Source organism: Microcaecilia unicolor, chromosome 2 (genome assembly GCF_901765095.1).
Source record: "Microcaecilia unicolor chromosome 2, aMicUni1.1, whole genome shotgun sequence".
Lineage (NCBI taxonomy): Eukaryota > Metazoa > Chordata > Amphibia > Gymnophiona > Siphonopidae > Microcaecilia > Microcaecilia unicolor.
This window is the reverse complement of record NC_044032.1, coordinates 386,561,712-386,582,229: the sequence shown is the minus strand read 5'-3', so window position 1 is coordinate 386,582,229 and position 20,518 is coordinate 386,561,712. Positions and strand designations below refer to the sequence as shown.

Here is a 20,518-nt window from a genome sequence, read left to right as displayed (position 1 = left end):
AACTTGTTCCACATTTCATTTCATTTAAATACTAGTAAAAAAGCCCCGTTTCTGATACAAATGAAACGGGGGCTAGCAAGGTTTTCTTCTGTGTGCATGTGGGAGTGTGTGTGTCCCTGCCCTCTGCCCTCTCTCCCTTCCCCTGTGCTGTCTGTCCTCTCTGTCCCCTCCCCCCTCAGAGTCGAGTCCTTCAGTGTTAAGTTTCCTGCTGTGCTGTGTTTGTGTTACAGAGATAGTGAGGGCTTCTGCCCTCTCTCCCCTCCCCCCTCTGAGTCCTTCACTGTTACAGAGAGAGCGATTTGATTTCGTGCTTTGCTGTGTTTTCCTTCACTGTTTGTGTTACAGAGAGAGCGAGGGCGGGGCAGACACTCATGGGGAAACCGGATATCTCTCCCCCTTCACACTTCCAGCTGGAGGCTTCATAGAACGTTGGTGGTGCCTTTTATATAGAGAGATCATAATAAATGAAAGCAAAGGCTACACTTACAACAGATCACAAAATCATAGCAACCCCTCAGGTTTCCAAATCACAGTCGCACATCATGTACCTTGGCAGCTATTCCATAAAATCAATGAAAACTTTCTATTCATCCTGACCAGCTTCTAAAATGTGGTCCTTGTACTGAAAAAAATACTTTCAGTGATATGCTCATATAGTATTTTTTTATGACTAGGCGTGTATAAGCGATTTTGATTGAGAGATCAAAGTGTATGGGTGGGGACATATCGGATTAAATGACGATAAAGGTAGGGAGGTTCTTCTGCGTATAATATTTTAAAGACCAAAAGAAGATATTTATAAATGATCCTTTGTTGTACAGGGAGTCAATGGGCTTTCTTCATATAGGGCATAATATGATCAAATTTGCCTATCTTGTATATCAAAGAGCAGTATCTTGAAGTAGCTGTAACTGTAAGATCTTTAACCCTAACTCCTCTGTTCAAGGAATTACAGTAATCTATCTTCGAGATCACAAGAAAATGGACTAGAATATTAAGAGCTGAAGGTTCAAGCAATGGTTGTATAGATCTAATCAAGTGTAAGGTAAAAAAAAGTTCAACGAACAATCTGGCCAATTTGCTGTCAAGCGTGTTATCTAAAATAATCCCAACAATGTGTGTGAATAGGAGTATACACAACCTTTTAGTTGAATGATTAGATTTTACAGAATTTAAGTTCAGTTTATTGCTTTGAAACCAGTTGGCATAACTTTTTTTTATTGATAGATGCTAAGTGGACAAGGGTACAAAGCAACTGAATATCATCTGCGTATACAAAAGAAGTAATGTTAAGACATTGTGCAAGAGAAAGAAAAGGAGCAAAAAATGTATTAAACAAAATTGGGGATAAGCTGGATCCTTGCGAGACGCCTGAAAGAGTGGTGTAAGGTTTGGAAACAGCTGCATTACCATGAACCATATATAATCTGATGGGTAACACAAACCTTTTGAGAACTGTATTTGTTAGGTCAATGGCTTGAAGACGATGGATTAAAATACAATGGTCAATAAGACCAAAAGTAGCAGTAAGTCTAATGAAAGAAGGAGGACAGATTTTATATGATCAGTATGATATTGAATGTATGTGGTAATACCTAATAGCACCGTTTTCGTACTATGATGTTGACAGAAGCTGGTTTGATGTGGATGCAAAATGTTTGATGTTGTGACAAAATCTGAAAGTTGGGAATGAACGAGGTTCTCTACAATTTTAGCTATAAAAGGTAGGTTAGCAATAGGATGGTAATTCTCAACAGAGGCAGTGAATTTAGATGAATCCTTAAGTTTGGGAAACAACATGGCAGTTTTCTATGGTGAAGGAACAGTACCCTCTATCAGAATGGTCTGGACTATGATGTGCATAAAGGGAAGAAAAATGGTCATGAATTCTTTTTAATGTATAGGGAGGGAAGTGGATCTAATGGGGCAGTAGTAATGCAAAGGGATTTTATAGATCTGTCTAGTTCTGCTGGCGAAGGAATATGAAAAGTGAAAGAGCTGCAAGGAAAGCGTCAACAGAGATGCAAAGAATGTTTGAGGCATCTGGCTGCACTTGTGGAGTATTAGGATGAGGATTTAAGGTGTATTGAACTGTTATAATTTTGTTAAAACAATCTGCAAGAGATTGGGGAGATAGGGTTTCATTAATGGTAGTTGGTGTGACATGGTAAGGGTCTTTAATGCTTTGAACAGTACTGCAAGATTTAGAGGCTTTTTCAGTGTAATATGCTTCTTAGCTGTTAAGAGTCTTTTTATAAAGTAAGTCTGTCATTTTGTAGGTTTGTAATGTATTTGATGTAGGATGGTGATGCCATCTACATTCTGTCTGTCTCAACTGACGTTTTTGCGCTCTAAGATCTGCAATATACCAAGGGTCAGAGCGGGGTCCAGATGACTTGATAACTCTGGAGGTAAGTATAAACTGTTTGAAGAGATGTAGCTTGATCTGTTAAAGATAATTGTGAAAAAGTAGTGAAATTAAGACTGGAATGTTGAAGGGTCGAAGCTGAAATGGTTTTTAAATTACAAAATGTAATCGTTTTGGATTTAGATTTGGTCTGTAAGATCGGGAAAGAACAGTGAAAAAGGAGTAAAGAATGATCCGTCCAAGGTAGAAGAGTATAATGTGTTGTTGGAACTGAAAGAAGTCAAGTGTGTGAACCTTATTGTGAGTTGGGGCAGATACGTGTTGAGTAAGGTTAAGACTGGATAAAATCTGTTTCACTGTTTTAGGATCTTGCCAGGTACTTGTGATCTGGATTGGCCACTGTAGGAAACAGGACACTAGGCTTGATGGACCTTTGGTCTGTCCCAGTATGGCAATGCTTATGTTCTTATGTTCCCTGGCTCTCTCAGGGTGCTGTAAATAGAGAAATCCCCTACATGCGAGTGTTGGGGTATTTCCCTTTGTTTTTTTTTTCTTCTTAAAGCTCCAGTAGCAGATTAAAGCTTTCAATAGCTTTAGACCCTTAAACAGGGAAAAAGAAGCTAACCAGGCCAGATTAAAATCAAAATTTTTTTGGCCTGGTTGCTACAGGAGAGCCCGTGGGGATTACACCCAGAGTGTATGAGCCAGAAGGGTGGGGGATGGGGTTCCGCACAACCAAACCAAAGCGTCACACAGTGGCACTAAGAAGTGTGACTGGGGGCTGCGAAGACAAAACGCTGCGCTCAACCAGGTACAGTCCTGATATTGGAACCTTGGGAGCAACTGTTAGGCTCGACCATGCTGTGTGGCCATGGCCAGCAGAGTGGGGTGCTAAGTCTCGGACCAGAAGCACCCTCAGCATGACCTACCATCTGCTGAAGGTAGAGAAAATTACTTCATTGTTCCATGAAGCACCACAGCTTATACCGGGTGATGTCAGTGGCAGAATTCAATTTTCTTTATCTCCACTTGCTGGTAACATAACATACATAGTAACAGAATAGATGACGGCAGAAAAAGACCTGCAGAAAAAGACCTGCACGGTCCATCCAGTCAGAATGGGATAACACCCATTTGAGCAGAACGGTCGAGCTGATGCCAAGAAAGACATTTAAACGTAAACAGAAAAGCATAGCCCACTTCAGAATCAGCAAAGGCATAATACAAGGTAAACTGAAGACTCACCGATTGTATAAACCACTTCAACATCATCCATTTGAGAGTCAGTAATGCTGTTCTTCGCCTCTCCTTTCACATCGCCAAGGAGAAAACCTTCCTTTGAAATGAGAGCGGAAAGATACTATATAACACTAGCCATTAAGAGGGGTAGGACAAAGTCTGTTGCAGTGGAGATTCAATGGAAAAACAAGCACCACTATTTTAAAACATCTTTCTATACTCAAGGGGGGAGGTTAATGTTCAGTTGGCAGCAGTCAGCAATTTTTTTAAATACTGACCGCCGCGAAAATTATGCCCAAATATTCAATGCCTGGCCATGTCCAGGCACCGGCATTAAATATCTGGTTATGTGCGGATGGCCATTACTTAACCAGGTAAGTGCCAATATGCATCCCTTACTTGGCTGGTTAACTTAAGTGGTTAAGGGCTGAATATCAGCAGTTATCTGGTTAAGTGCTGACTCTGTCTCAGGCTGCCCACACAATATCCAGTTTCAGTTTTAGAACTTAGAGGCAAGTTCGCTGAATATACCCTACCTACTGGCTCTTACCCAGTTAATAAGCTTTGAATATTGACCCCCAAGATGTTTTTGCACAGACTCATCATGATTTGGGTTTTTCTTGAGGAAGCATACACATAGAAGGAATTTAGACATCCACATTACTCCGGGGTCTCCACCAACAGGAGGACAGCCTCATCCAAGGCTGCTGATCACTGGTTAAAGGCTGCTAACCTTCCAGCCTCCAGGAATAAGGATTTATACTAAATGCATCAAGTGTAGAAAAATTAATCAAAATTTTCCATCAGGGAATTATTGAGGTTGTTGTCCCCAACAAAAAAAAAAAAGGCATTTTAAATCACAAGACTTCTTATAGAATGGGTAGTAGAAATTCTTGTCTGCTAATTTTGTTTTCAGTATTTTGATATATTGCTGCAAATGTTCAGATTTTTATTTTCTCTGGCTGGGGAGACAACAGATTGCCATCTGTGAAGAATTATTTGGGTTTTTTTTTTCTCCTAATGCATATGTTCTTCTTCAGCAGTTATGCAATAAAACCCCCTTATATTGTACAGCCCCACTCCCTAGGTGGCACATCTGGACAACTCTACTGGCCCTCTTCCTCAGTATGGCTCTTTGGGCACCGGGTTCCACCAGTCATCTTCCTTGGGCATCACCTCTGTAGTGCATACAGGCCTGAACAATTTTCAGCAAGATGGGCAGATGCAGTGGTTCTCAACCTTTTTTCAGTCAGGACACACGTGATAGACGATGCTCGCATCTATGACACAATGAATACATGACCTTTATGGCCGTTCGGTCTGATACAGTATGTCAGTTCTTATATATTAAAGTGTAAACATGCTCTGTGTCCACAAAAACCCTATCTCCCCCACAACAATAAATGTAAATCATAAACTACACATTTTCTCCATGTTAAGTTACCATACAAAAAAACCCAAAACAACACAATCTGATTCTCATGTTAACTCAGTAATAGTAAAATAAATCTCTCCACTACCAGGCACATTGTGAAATAACAAAACCTGAAAAAGTCTTAACACACATGTAGCAAATCTAACAGTGGCACTGACTCTTATGATCTAAACAACAAGAACTCTACTTAAGAACTGGCAGCACTACAAATATTACACGGGGCACGAGAACACCAATACACTTATTACTGGTAAAACAGAAAGTGGGACTACTATAGAATTCTATGCAGAAACTACTTGCCAACATAATACCACACGTCGGTCACACATCAAATACAGAACAAGGGCTCACAAATTAGAAATATAAAGACAAAAGTTGAACTTACTAGTACCTATCAACTTTGCATCTCCTCTTCTTACTTCTACTTCTCCCACCTCACTCCTTCTCTGGCCTATTCCTTTCTCCTTTACCCATTCCCCATTAGTACAATTCTACCCTCTGTACTTACCATCCTCCTCTTACTTATCTCCACAAGAACCCCCATGTCTCTCCCACATGGTTCCACATGCCCCTCCTCTTCATTCTTACACACTTGTAGCCCAGCATCTCCCTGTCTCCCCCCCCCCCCACCCCTATGGTCCACCACTCTCTCTCCCTCTTCCTCCTTAAGATCCACCAACTGTCTCCTCTCTCTCTCCCTTTTGCTCTTTATAGTCCTGCAGCTCCCTGTTCCTGCTCTCTCCCTTCCCCACCCCCCAAGAAAATGTAGCTTTAGTGTTCAGTAGGGTAGCAGCTCGGAGAGGATTGCCTACTAAGAAAGCCCAGCCTGGTGCCAGGAGACGAGGCTACAAAAATCCCAATGCCATGCACACCTTGCATGCATATGCGGCAAACTACACACCTGAAGTGAAAGCCTACTAAGGTAAAATTATGACTTACCTGATAATTTTCTTTCCTTTAGTCGCAGCAGATCAATCCAGGAACTAATGGGTTGTATCAGCATACCAGAAGGTGGAGATAGAGAACAATGAAGAGAAAGCAGTGACTCTGGACGTCCAGCCTCCTATCACTTCAGTATAGGTTGTACCCCAAAGCAGAAAATAAGGATAACAAACACTGGAACAAAAACACTCCTCACAACAATGCAGCAACACAGGGAAGAACAACTTGAGTGTAGCGAGAATAACCCGCAATATTCCTGCATCGTTGATGCTTTGTGTCCTTTTCATCCTATGTCTCCTTCTTCAGCACAGAGAAATTAGTCATCTGAAATTGAAGCCGAAAATGCGTGCAGCTACATCTATAAAGGGTAGGAATCCTGGATTCATCTGCTGTGACTAAAGGAAAGAAAATTATCAGGTAAGTCATAATTTTACCTTCCTTAGTCTCAGCAGCAGATGAATCTAGGAACTGGTGGGATGTAAAAAAGCAATTCCTAAATAGGATGGGAAGCCGCCACTCCTCGCAAAAAGGGCATCTCCCTGTGCCGCAATATCAAATCTGTAGTGTTTAACAAAAGAATGCCGGGAAGCCCAAGTAGCTGCTTGACAAGTATTGTCCAAGGAAAGAGCACCAGTTTCAGCCCAAGAAGTAGCTTGCGCCCGAGTCAAATGAGAACACAAATCATCAGGAGGAACCCGACCCTTGACAAGATATAAAGAAAAAATGGCTTCCTTAAGCCATTGAGCAATGGTCGCTTTGGAGGCAGCATAACCTTGTCTAGGGCCAAACAACAGCACAAAGAGATGGTCCGAGCACCGAAATTCGTTGGTCATTTACAAATACTGAAGAAGAGCCCGATGAACATCCAAAAGACAAAGCAAGGCAAAATTCTCCAGAAAATCCGAACTTCGAAATGAAGGAAGGAATAGAGGCTAATTCACATGAAAGGCTGACATGACCTTAGGCAAAAAGGACGAAACGGTCCGCAGTGACACCCCCCCCCCCCCCCCGAGTCCGAAAATTGGAGAAATGGTTCCCAACACGAAAGCGCCTGAATTTCAGAAATCCGACGCGCCAAAGCGATGGCTACCAAAAACACCGTCTTAAGGGTAAGGTCTTTATCAGAAGCCAAATGCAAAGATTCAAATGGTGCACCCTGAAGCGCACTCAGCACAAGATTCAACTTCCAAGAAGGACAAGGCCAATGCAGCAGAAGACGAAGGTGAACAGCACCTTTCAAAAACCGTGCCAAGTCAGAATGAACTGCAAGGGAAGAACCTGACACTCGACTACAAAAACAGGCAACAGCCGTGACTTGGACCCGAAGCAAGTTATAAGCTAAATCCTTTTGCAAACCCTCCTGCAGAAAGGCTAAAATCTGGGCAACAGATGCTTTAAAGGAGGACTAAGCTCTCTCCACACACCAGGACTCAAAGGTACGCCACACTCTGGCATACACCGTCGTCGTGGAACATTTCCGGGCCTGAAGCAAAGAGGCAATGACCGGATCAGCATAACCCTTCTTCCTCAGTCTCATCCTCAAGAGCCAGGCCGTGAGACCAAAGCGGGAGATGTGCTCCATCTGCACCGGACCCTGATGAAGAAGACCGGGGAAAACCGGAAGCCTCAGAGGAGGTTCCACCAGAAGACGAACTAAATCCGCGTACCACAGACAACAAGGCCAATCCAGAACTATCAACACTATCGGACTGGGATGGAAACTGATCCAACGCAGAAGACGTCCGATTAGAGGCCAAGGCAGAAAAACATAAAGCAGGTCGAGCAGCCAGGGCTGTAACAGCGCGTCAAGTCCTGCGGAATCGATCTCTTTTCTTCTGCTGAAGAATTTGGGCACCTTGGCATTCTTCCTGGTCACCATCAGATCGATGACAGGTGTGCCTTTGACAGATCAGACGAAAGCTTTCTTCCACCAGTTTCCATTCCGCTGCGTCTAGGAGATGATGACTGAGAAAATCTGCTTGAACATTGTCCTGCCCTGCTATGTGAGCCATGACAGGCAAAGAAGCCACGCTATGAGTACCCCCTTGATGGCTGATGTAAACTACTGCTGAAGTGTTGTCCGAGAGGATTCGAACCGCCTGACCCTCCAGGGCTAATCTCACTGCTCCCAATTCCAGCCAATTGATAGGCCACTTCGATTCTGTCTGAGACCAACGTCCCTGCGCCATTCGGTGTAGACAATGAGCTCCCCACCCGGAGAGGCTGGCATCTGTGACTACTATGACCCACTGAGGAGTCGCCAGAGGCAGCCCTTTCTGAAGGTAGAAGGGACGTAGCCACCAGTCCATGGACACTGGAGACCAACGTCGCAAGAGAGAGCGCTGGAGGGGTCACATATATGAGGTCTCGCCCATGGAACCACCTCCAAGGTGGCAGTCATCGATCCGAGCACCTGAATGTAATCCCAGGTCCGAGGAGACCTTAACAGGGAGCGAATTTGAGCACAAAGTTTGAGCCTCTGGGTTTCTGGTAGGTACACATGACCTTGAGCAGTGTCGAACAACACCCCCAGATATTCCAAAGACTGGGAGGGGATTAAGCGGCTCTTGGGTAGACTGACCACCCAACCCAGGAACTGCAGAAACTCCAGCACCCGAGAGGTTGCAGACTGACTTTTTTGTTCCGAGTCTGCTCGAATTAACCAGTTGTCTAAATAAGGATGCACTTTGATCCCCTCTTTTCAGAGGAAGGCTGCAGCGACTACCATCCCATATTTTGCAAGATCTATATAGATTACACTGTGGTACCTTATTTCATTTGATCTCTCTGCTGCGTTTGACACAGGAGATCACAACCTTTTATCGGGTAAACTTCAATCCATTGGGATTAAAGATATGGTCTATTACTGGATCTCCTCTTATTTTCAGGATAGGAAATATATAGTTCAATGGCAAGGACAACAACCTCAACCCTATTCCCTATGCTGTGGTGGTCCCCAGGGATCTATTCTTGCCCTTACTCTTTTTAATATCTGTCACCCCTTTTTGACTCTTATCCAGTCTCTTGGTCTTGTTCCTTATGTGTATGTGGATGATATACAAATTCTTGCCAGGCTACCAACCAATGATGCCCAGGAGATAGTACATTTAATTTACATTTAGTACAAATAGCAGACTTGTTATCTCTTCACAAATTAAAATTCAATCCAGAAACGTCCAAAATCCTGGTTTTACGACCTTCCATCATACCTACAATTGCAGGTCCCATTATGATGTCCGGCATTCCAATTAACAAAGCCGATACACTTAAGGTTTTGGGAGAGCCCTTAGACAGCCGTCTTTCCTTCACTACACACATCTCTAATGTGGTAAGGTCCTGTTAGTATAAAATGCGTTATGATTTATCCCACTCGACACCTTTTCTCCATTTCTGCAATTAGAAGCATCATTCGCTCGTTACTTATCTCTAGATTAGACTACTGTAATGCCCTTCTTCAAGGAATAACAGTCCAAGATTCTCATCGCTTTCAGCTTGTACAAAATTCCAACATACGTTTACTGACAAAAATCAAGAAAATTTGATCACGTTACGACCCTTCTTAGGAATGAACCCTGGTTACCAGTCACTCACAGTATTACATATAAACTCATTCTTTTCACCTTCAAAGTTTTCACTCTGGACAACCACTTTATTTATTGAGGTTCACAATACCATATGCACCAACTAGAAACCTTCGCTCCTCTGCTAAAAACCTATTACTCGTTCCATCATTTAGGCAGAGCTCTGATACCATTCAATAAAAACTCTTCAGTATTAATGGTCCCAAACTTTGAATTCACTATCGCTTTATCTTTGACTGCAATGTCACCTTGACAGGTTTAAATCAAGTTTAAAGACATTTCTCTTTAGGGATGCCTTTGGCTCTGAGGTTACATAATTTACTTCTCATGCTCAGCCAGAGGAAGTCTTGCCTCACCAATTTACTTCATTTCTTTGAATGCGTAAATAAACGTGGATAAAAGGTGAGCTGGTTGATGTAGTATATCTAGATTTTCAGAAAGCTTTTGACAAAGTTCCTCATGAAAGACTCCTGAGAAAATTAAAATGTCATGAGATAGAAGGCAATGTCCTTCTGTGGATTAGGAACTGGATATTGGACAGAAAACTGAGAGTAGGGTTAAATGGCATTTTTTTCTCAATGGAGGGTGAATAGTGGAGTGCCGCAGGGATCTGTCCTGGGACCGGTGCTATTTAACATTTATAAATGATCTGGAAAACAGAATGATGAGTGAGGCAATTATTTATCTATCTTACTTATAGACTGCCTTTATCCAAAGACGGTAACAGGTTAACATAGTACATAAAAATCTACATGGAGACATGACAATCACAAGCTCATTTGCAGATGACACAAAACTTCTTTGTGAAAAACTGCAGAAAGACCTCATTAACTGGAAGGCTAGGCATCCAGATGGCAGATAAAATTTAATATGGACACATGCAAAGTGATGCACATTGGGAAGAATAATCTGAATCGTGGAGGGGCATAATCAAACGTCGCCGGCCAAATAGATCGCCGGCGATCTATGTTGGCGGCAGCGCTACAGCTGGCCGGAACCGTATTATCGAAAAAGATGGCTGGCCATCTTTTTTTTCGATAATACAGTTTAGCCTGGCCAAATGCTGTGGAGTTCGCCGGGTTTGAGATGGCCGGGTTTGTTTTTTAGCGTAATGGAAAGTTATGTCGGCCATCTCAAACCCCGGCCAAATTCAAAGCATTTGGCTGTGGAAGGAGCCAGCATTTTTAGTGCACTGGCCCCCCTGACATGCCAGGACACCAACCAGCCACCCTAGGGGTCACTGCGGTGGACTTCAGAAAAGTTCCCACCACGTGCAAAGCTCCCTTACTTTGGGAGCTGAGCCCCCCCCCCCCAAACCCACTACCCACAAATGTACTGCACCCACTAAAATTGCTCCAGGGACCTGCATACAGCCTCTAGGACTTATTGCTGCTGTATAACTTTGGCACACCAGTTCACACCTGAAGACTAATCTCCCTGAAAAAGTCCTTTCTTGAAATAACCACGTCTACTCACAGTTAACTGCAGATCAGAGGTTGTGCCCCACTAGCAAAGAGTCCCCTGGTACTAAGATTAGCAGTAGGTCAAAGTTGGCACAATGGTGTACAATGCCCTCTTTCAGCACCATTCAAGGTAAGAACTACGTTCTCTAACGTGGGTAACACAGGAAAGGGAACTAAAACTGGCTTACAAAAATGGCCACTACTGCATGGACTACAACAGGAAACAAAACAGGGCACACTCTGACCCAGTTAGCAGGGGGGAAAAGCACCATGGAAGTAGAGCCCAGTACCCTACACCTACCACAATGCATTGCTAATGTGACTCTCTGCAGGGCACCTAACAGAAAAGGTGTCACACTCACCCCTGAGCCACATCGCAACCAGGGAAAGGCTGTTGGAGGATACAACACATTCTGCTGTCATGGAGGTGGGTACGGCATTTAAGGCTGACATACAGGCTGGAAAAAAGGTTTTTAGTTTTATTTTTTTAATTTGGAAGGGGACTGGTGACCACTGGGGGAGTATGGGGAGGTCATCCCCCATTCCCTTCAGTGGTCATCTGGTCAGTTGGGGCATCTTTTTGAGGCTTGGTCGTGAAAATAAAAGGACCAAGTAAAGCCGATGAAATACTGCTTAACGCCGCTTTTTTTTCCCCCATTATCGGCAAAAGCCGGCCATCTGGTAGCCACGCCCATGCCCCGCCTTCGCTAATCTACCGACACGTCCCCTTGAACTTTCGCCGGCGAAGCGACGGGAAAGCGGCGATGCTGTCAAAAATGCCGCTTTCGATTATACCGATTTTGTCGCTTTTAAGAAATCGCCGGCCATCTCCCGATTTATGTCGGAAGATGGCTGGCGATACTTTCGATTATAAGCTGGATAGTTACCTAATGCTATGCCCACCTTAGGAGTCAGCATTCAAGAAAAAGATCTAGGTGTTATTGTAGACAATATGCTGAAATCTTTTGCTCAGTGTGCGGCGGTGGCCAAAAAAGCAAATTGGATGCTAGGAATTATTAGGAAAGGGATGCAAAATAAGACCAAGAATATTATAATGCCTCTATCACTTCATGGTGCACCCCACCTTGAGTTTTGCATTCAATTCTGGTCACCGTATCTCAAAAAGAATATAGTGGAATTAGAAAATGTTCAAAGAAGAGCAACCAAAATGATAAATGGGATGGAACTCCTCCCATATGAGGAAAGGTTAAACAGGTTAGGACTCTTCAGCTTGGAAAAGAGGCAGCTGAGGGGGGATAGGACAGAGTGCAAAATCCTGAGTGGTGTAGAACGAGTAGAAGTGAATCAATTTTTCACTCTTTCAAAAAGTACAAAGACCAGGGGACACTCGATGAAACTACATGGAACTACTTTTGAAACAAATAAGAGGAAATATTTTTTCACTCAAAGAATAGTTAAGCTCTGGAACTCGCTGCCAGAGGATGTGGTAACAGCAGTTAGTGTATCTGGGTTTAAAAAAAGGTTTGGACAAGTTCCTAGAGGAACAGTCCATAGTCTTATTTGAGATGCGCATGGGGTAAAGGATTGGTAGCATGAAACGTTGCTACTATTTGGGTTTCTGCTAGGTACTTGTGACCTGGATTGGCCACTGTTGGAAGAAAGATACTGGGCTAGAAGGACAATTGGACTAACCCAGTATGGCTATTCTTATGTTCTTTGGTCGCTGTGAGGCAGCAGCAATTTTCCCTCCCCTATTCTTTCAATTTTTATGTAATTTCTTCTCCCCATTCCCCTCTACTATCCATATTATAATTGATATTATGTGAACCGCTCAGACGGTATATGCCTATGGTGTGGTATATTAAGTGAAAATAAACTTGAAACAGGTAATAGCACCAACATTCTAGTTAAATGGCTTCACTGCCTGTAACTTCTCTAAATTGCCACATTTGGCTCAAGAATATACCATCACTCTCCACCTTCCCCCAGTACTGAGCACCGATAGAAACCTACCAGTGCCCTTAAAATCCCAATAAAAACCAATAGGTCAATATCTAAACTTCATGGTTGGTGTTTGTTTTAAAAAACGGCTATAGCGATTAAATCATTCATGGATATTTAGTGGTGCTGAATATCCACGCAGAGTAGGCAATGCTATCCAGATAGTTAGGACATCAATTTTCTGTCCTAATCTCATCCAGATAGTGGTCTAACTGGATAATTTTTTGTTCTGCCCATGTACTGCCCCGGCACTATCACAGCCTGTAAGAATATTGAACAACACTATTGAAACTGTGCCACTGAATATCCAGGGACAGCCATGGCTAAAAGCTATGATAAATGGCTTTGAATATTGGGCCCCAAACCATTTATTAGGAGTCACAATGCTAAACATAACGCAAGAACATCTCAAGGGTGTGCTGAGGGGCAGAAATCTGACCCTCACCTTAGACAGGACCCACTTAAGGGACAGATTTTAAAGTGCTGGAGGTTTCACTGACAATTGTAAAAGCATTTTACCCAGGTTAATCAGCTATCTGAGGCAGGACAGCCAAGTTAAAAGATGACCATACCACAATATAGCTAATTCCAAGGTATCAGATAGACATAATCCTACTAATGAAAAGGCAACACTGCAATAATAAACCAGGCTCTGGAACACTGATATTCCCCCTATTGATAAAACAAGCCCAATCAAATCCCTACACAGACATTAGCAAAATACCTCATATGCATCACACATGCAAAGCACAAACCAACCCTCATCTAATGCAAATTAAGTAACCACAAATTAGAAACACATGCTAAACTGAATTGAAAACCTTGAGAAGCCAGACTTCGCATACAGTCTACCAATGGAAAAACAGAAATGCATTTCTACCTACACTTTGCAAAATACAAATATAGAAGAAATGCACATTTCCAAAGCTGACATATCAAATCATGTTTTCCTAAATATAAGCCTGGCTGCCATGTTTTGAGCGGTTTGGAGTTTCTTTAAGGTTTGTTCTTTGCATCCCGCATAGATTCCATTGCAGTAGTCTACGGGACTTCGTACCATTGATTGTATCAGGCTGCGAAATGTTTCCCTCGGGAACAATGGTTTCATGCGTTTCAGTTTCCACATTGAGTAGAACATTTCTTTGTTGTGGATTTCACTTGGCTCTCTAATCTTAAGTTACGGTCCACTGTAACACCAAGGATTTTCAGGCTGTCTGAGATAGGGAGGGTGTAGTCTGGGGTGTTTATACTTGTGGGGTTGTCCACACTGTATTGGGATGAGAGGATGAGACAGTGTGTTTTTTCTTTATTGAGTTTTAGTTGAAATGCATTTGCCCATGAGTCCATGATGTTTAAGCTGAGCTTGATTTCGTTGGTGATTTCTGTCAGTTCATGTTTGTATGGAATGTATATTGTGACACTGTCTGCATAGATGAAAGGGTTAAGGCCTTGGTTGGATAAGGACTTGGCTAGCGGGGTCATCATTAGGTTGAAGAGGATCGGTGGTAGCGGTGATCCTTGAGGTACTCCACAGTCTGCTTTCCACGGTGATGATATGTTTGAGTTTGATTTCACTTGATATGTTCTTGTGATTAGGAAACCCTTGATCCAGCTAAGTATAGTCCCGAAGTAATCTAGTAGTCTTAGTAGTATATTATGGTTTACCATGTTGAATGCACTAGACATGTCGAATTGGAGGAGGAGGATGCTTTTCCCTGTTGCTATTTCCTGCTTGAATTTGGCTAGGAGGGTAATTAGTACTGTTCCAGTGTTGTGGAGGGGGCGGAATCCCGATTGTGATTCATGTAGTATTGAGAATTTGTTTATATAATCAGTAAGTTGTTTGGTTACCATGCTTTCCATCAGTTTAATTACCAGCAGGATAGATGCTACTGGATGGTAGTTAGTGATTTCATTTGTTTTCTTCTTGGTATCTTTTGGTATTGGGTGAGTAGGATATTGCCATTTTCCTTAGGGAAGAGGCCTTGCTGAAGCATATAATTTAGGTGGGATGTGAGGTCTGCTATGAAGCGGTCAGGGGCGGATTTTATTAGGTAGCTGGGACAGGTGTCTAGTTTACAGTGAGTGTTGGAGAATCTACTAATTGCCTGGGTAACTGTTTCAATGGTGAGGAGAGCGAAGTTTGACCAGGTTCGGTCAGCTGGGTATTCTCCAAAGGTTGGGGCTAACTCATTAAGAAAGTTTTCAATATCGGTGTTGTCCTGAGGTAGCGTGTTACATAGGTTTACGATTTTTTCATTGAAGTACTTAGCAAGTTTGTCTGCGGATGGGATGTCTGTTTTCATTGTAGTGACCAAGGTGGTGTCTAGGAGTTTGTTCACGAGTTGGTATAATTTCTTCGAGTCTTTGTAATCTGTCCCTATTTTAGTTTTGTAGTATGATCTTTTGGTCTGTCTTATTGCATATTTGTATTTTCTTTGTATTTGTTTCCATATGTTGAGTGTATGTTCATCTTTTGTTTTTCTCCATGCTCGTTTAAGTTTCCTGGCTTGCGTTTTTAGCTTTTTCAGTTCATCGTTGAACCATGGTATTGAGTTATGCATACGTGAGGTTCTTGTTCGTAAGGGTGCTATTTCATTTAGTATGTTTTTGCATCTTTTATCCCATTCTATGAGGTAGTATATGGAGTCCGTTTGTGCTGTCCATTCGTTATTGTATATCTGTCGCCAGAATGTTTTCGTGTCTACTTGACCTTTTGTGCTTTAGGTTGTGTGTTCTTGTGTACGGTATGAACCCTTCTTCCGCCAGTTTAGGGATAGGTTTAGTTTGTAGTGATCTGACCATGGTGTTTCTGTCCATTTGATACCTGTTATTATTAGGTTCTGGTCTGTTGAAAGTTTGTGTGAGATTAGGTTGAGTGTATGCTCTTTGATGTGGGTTGCTTGCATGTGTGGCCATTTGAGATCCCATAGGTGAAAAGGGTGTGGGGAGTTCCAGGACAGTACCAGTTAGATGTCTAATTTATACACCTGAGACATTAAGCAACATGTAGAGTAATTTCATAACAGGTCACCAAACTGAAGAAGCCAAGTGGGTGCCTATTTTATAAAGGTACAAAAAACAGGTGTTTGTGTAGTTGGTAGTGTGAAATCTGTTGCATGTTGATAGCCAGATTTTGATTCCTACTCTGGCTACTGACACCCCAAAATAAGTCTTTGTTGGAGATAAAGGTGCCCAGCACTCCTGGTCTTTGTGACCTGGATCAGATAGTTAGAAACAGGTGGACCTTTGCTCTCACCCAGAAGCTGGCGAGTTAGTGCCTATAATACATAGTTTATAAGAACGCATGTAAAACTCAACTCCATCCACACTGGTCCAAAATCCGGTCCTAAACACATCCATACCAGAATCTCATAAAAAGTATGCGTATTTTTGTCATCTGCACAGGGTAATTCTATAAGCAACATTTTACAAGCCTATACTCACATAGATGAATGGAAAAGTCTTTATAAAAATTATCCCCTTAGGGCCAGATTCTATATATGGTGCCTAAAAAAATCAGTGCGGAACTAAGCGTATTCTATAAGATTTAGGCGCGGTTTTTAGAATACACGTAGTCGATACTGTAGCATCTAAATCTATGTACACCCATTTACGCCAATAAAAACCTGGCTAAATCCATGTGCGTAGATTTAGGTGCACTGACCCGTATTCTGTAATTATGTGTGGAAATTTTAGAACACACATGGAACACCCATAAACATGCCCCTTTTAAACTACGTGCGTTTATTTTGAACTGTGCACTTTACAATTTAGGCGCAGTTCATTATAGAATAGGCTTAATGATTTCTGTGCACAAATTGTAATAATTACCAATTAGTGCTCATTATTGCTTAAGTGCTGTTAAAAACTCTGACTGTCATTACACCAAAAGTTATGCACGGAAATCTAGGTGCCATATATAGAATCTTCTCCTTAATGTGGAATTTTAGAAAAGCTACATAGGACAACGAAAAGGAGATGAACTGGCTCCCCTATGAGAAAAGGCTAAAAGAGGCTAGAGCTCTTCAGCTTAGAGAGGAGACAGCTGCGGGGAAATATGATAGATCCATAAAATAATGAATGGAGTGCAACAGGTACACATGAATTGCTTGTTTACTCTTTACAAAAGTGTAAGGATTATGGGGAACCCAAGAAAGTTACTAAATAGTACATTTAGAACAAATCATAGAAAATATTTCTTCTCGCAACATGTAATTAAGTTCTGTAATTGGTTATCACAGAATGTGAGAAAAACACAATTAGTAAAACAAGCTTTAAAAAAAGGTTCCTAAACGAAAAGTCCATAAACCATTTTTAAGGTGAACTTGGGAAACTCTACTGCTTATTCCTGGGATAAGCAATATGAAATCTATTTTACTCTTCTACCCGGATTGACCACGGTTGGAAATAGAATGCTGAACATCATAGACCTTTGGTCTGTCCTAGTGATGCTTTTCTACTGGTGTACAAAATAGCCAAACAGGAGGCATAACCAGAAATGTCTAATTTGGAATTCATAGGTGAATATTCAGCTGGGCAACCCTGAAAATACCTAAGATTTGCAACTGAGGCCCTGATACTCAAAGCAAACGGGCTTGCAACATTTCATTTAAGGACTGATGCATAGTACTGGCAACGATTAATTTAGACTGGCTGTAGCCAGTCTAGTGTGCACGTTATTTAGGTCTAATGCCCAAAGGGGTTCAGTGTCTCTTTTACCGTTTGATGTAGCAGTTACTGATAATCCTATTCAAATGTATTACAAAGAACGCATTAGTGTTAAAATGTGCATTCTCAGCGATGCACGGCCGTTTCCATGCACCGCACAGAAAGGAGCACCTATCTTTAACATCCAAAATTTTACTGGAGCCGTTGTATGGGGAGCAGTCTGCTTGCACTATATAACGTAAGCAGACTGTACCTCCACCCTCCAAAACCTCTGGACCCCGCCCCCAAAACTTAAAGGCATCCCTAGTGGTCCAGCGGACCCTTCCCAACCCAGCCCGTCTGGTGCATCCTGGGATGCACTGGGAGAGGCTAAGAACCATATAAGGAGGTTTTTCCCCCTTATATGGTACTTAGCTCCTTCCAGTGCATCCCAGAATGCACCAGGGCTGGGCACAGCCATTTTGACAAAGGGAGGCCTAGAAGCAGGAGAAAGTAGGCAGTGCTCCTGCCTCCAACTATCAAAGGTATGTGGAGGGGTGGGGAGTCCCTAGAAAACCACAGAGGTTTTTGGGTTGCGGGCGGGGGGGGGGGGGGCGGCTCGAGAGAGGGTCCACTACACCACCAGGGATTTTTTTGTTCCAGGGAGGGGGGATCCGATCATCCCTGGCCTACTGCACAGCTCTTGATGGTATGTGCCAGGAATGCTCGAACCCCTTTACCGACCAATGCTCAAAACTAACAGTGTGCATATGATTTGCATGCTGTTGGTGTTGAGAATTGGTCGGTTATTCCGATTCGCTGTTGAACCGATGTTTTTCCGGGGCACTATTCCCTATGGCGCTGCCGAAGTTTTGTGCATTGGGCCCTTAGACTAGTTTTAGCCAGTATAAATGAAACATTATTGTGCGGCTGATGTACAGAAGCTTCGGCCACTGCTTTACCTAGCATGGAAGCAGTGACCGAAAGTCCCCTGCTAATGAGTTGCTAGTATTAAAACGAGCTCATTAGCAATTCCATTCAATGCACAGAGAACTGGTACATGGAAAACCCCTGTCCTAACAGGTAAAAACTACCCACAGCTCCGGAACTAACCTTCCTGTCAGTGCCTGAGCGCCGATTCATTCAAGCACTGACAGGAAAGTCAACATGGCAGCACACCACAGCCCCTTACCCCCAAACCCTCCTGGGATGAACTGGGAGGAGCCTAAGTACCATATAAGGTTCCTTATATAGTATTTAGGTCCCTCCCAGACTAGTGCATCCCAAGATGCACTGGGCAGGGAAGGAGTACCGCCATTTTGAAGCGGGCAGGCCCAGAGGCAGGAGGAAGTAGCGTTCCTCTTGTGGAAAAGTATGGGGGACGGGTGAATTCTACTTAACCACCAAGGCTAGTGGCAACTTGGGGGGCTTTGCATGGCCAGGGACCCACTAGTTCGGGTTGTTGGGCCAGCTGGATCACCAGCTGATTTCTTTGGGGGGGGGGGGGGGGGGGAGGTCAGGTCCACTGGAGATAATTTTAGGTTTGGGAGGTCCACTGGGGATTTTTTAGAGTGGACGGAGCCTGCTGGACCACCAGGGCTTTTTTTTTTAAGGTGGGGTGGGGTCCTGGATATGTGGGCATGCGCCAGGAACATTTGCGGTCTCTTTACCGACCGATGCTCAACATTAACAGCATTCATATAATTCCTACTCGGTGTTCCAGCCTGTGTTTTCCGATTCTATTCCTTCGAGTGCCGTTGTTCTGTGCATCAGGATGTACGTAAGAGGGTTTCAAACTTTCTGCGCTGATGAATAGTGCTCTCAAATGTCTTAAAATTCCCTCCTAAAAGCTCTCTAGTTACACAAAACAGATATTGAAACCCAGAGATGCAAACCCATAATAGCACCACGAACAAACAATAAAAATCATGGGCAGTACACATTCTTTGGGGCATACAAACCTGCCGTATATAAAAAAAATAAAATAAAATAAAAGTCCACATAAGTTTGAGTCGTCTGTATACTGAATCAAGCAGGAAGCGCCAGCAAGGGAGGTGAGGATGGAGCAGACACCAAGTCCTTCCTTATCTTTACCCTGCAAATGGTACCCTACTGTGATCAACACTAGTTTGTACATTTCCCACCACAATCTTTTTTTTTTTTTTAAGTATTTTCTACATTATTTTGACAACAACTCTCAAAATCAGTCTCTACCAATAAAGTTCCCTGAATTCCATGCTCAGACTGTCTCTCTCACGGGCACTCTCCTTGTTCCAGAGGAAGCCCACTAGACTTAGCCCTGACACATAGCGCGCACGCTAAACGTGAAAACAAAACAGGAGGGCAGAAGCAGCTACGAAAAACGGGTGAGCTGAGCGCGCGAACGAACACGCTTTTAGTGTGCAGCAGCAGCAGGAGGACCTGCACGCGCCGCGGACTCTTCTCTCACACAGCTGTGCTGTTGCTACTACTCACTGTGTCTAGGTCCGAGCTGAGGTGCTGGAAAGCGAGAGCGCCAAATACGAAGCCCGAGATGAGCGCACTCGTGCTTTCCCCCTCCATTTCCTTCCCGTCGCGGGGGTGGGTTGGGGGGGGGGGGGGGGGGGGGGGGAGGGGAGGGGGCACGGACGGACGACCGCGTCCACTCCCCCGGACAGCTCCCAATTCTCTGGCTCCGCCCGGCCTACTACAACTCTACAAATGGCAGCAAAAGCGAAAGAGAGTGTGTATGATTGAAAGAGAGAGAGACGTGCTGCTGCTGGAGGGCGGTTTGCCGGGGCCCGTGCGCGCGCACAGAGACCTCTGCTGGAGGGAAGGAGCGCTGTAGGCTTCTTGGGCGTGAGGACCGAGCGGCTTCTGCGAAATCGGATTGAAGCTT

General features: G+C 43.4%; 1 protein-coding gene across 3 annotated transcripts in view; it reads right to left on the bottom strand.

Moving 5' to 3' along the window:
• Positions 1-20,306, bottom strand: part of ABRAXAS1 (abraxas 1, BRCA1 A complex subunit) — a 74,907-nt gene extending 54,601 nt beyond the window's left edge. The window contains exons 1-2 of one of the 3 annotated variants that reach the window (XM_030190560.1): positions 20,116-20,306; positions 3,614-3,704 (exon numbers count right to left, since the gene is read on the bottom strand). In XM_030190560.1, the coding sequence (XP_030046420.1) occupies positions 3,614-3,704; positions 20,116-20,202 (178 nt within the window). In that variant the 5' untranslated portion in view covers positions 20,203-20,306. Of the gene's footprint in view, positions 1-3,613; positions 3,705-19,601; positions 19,619-20,115 lie in introns of those variants that run through there. The other 2 variants (XM_030190562.1, XM_030190561.1) reach the window with 2 other exon arrangements.
• Between the last annotated feature and the right edge of the window lie 212 nt (positions 20,307-20,518).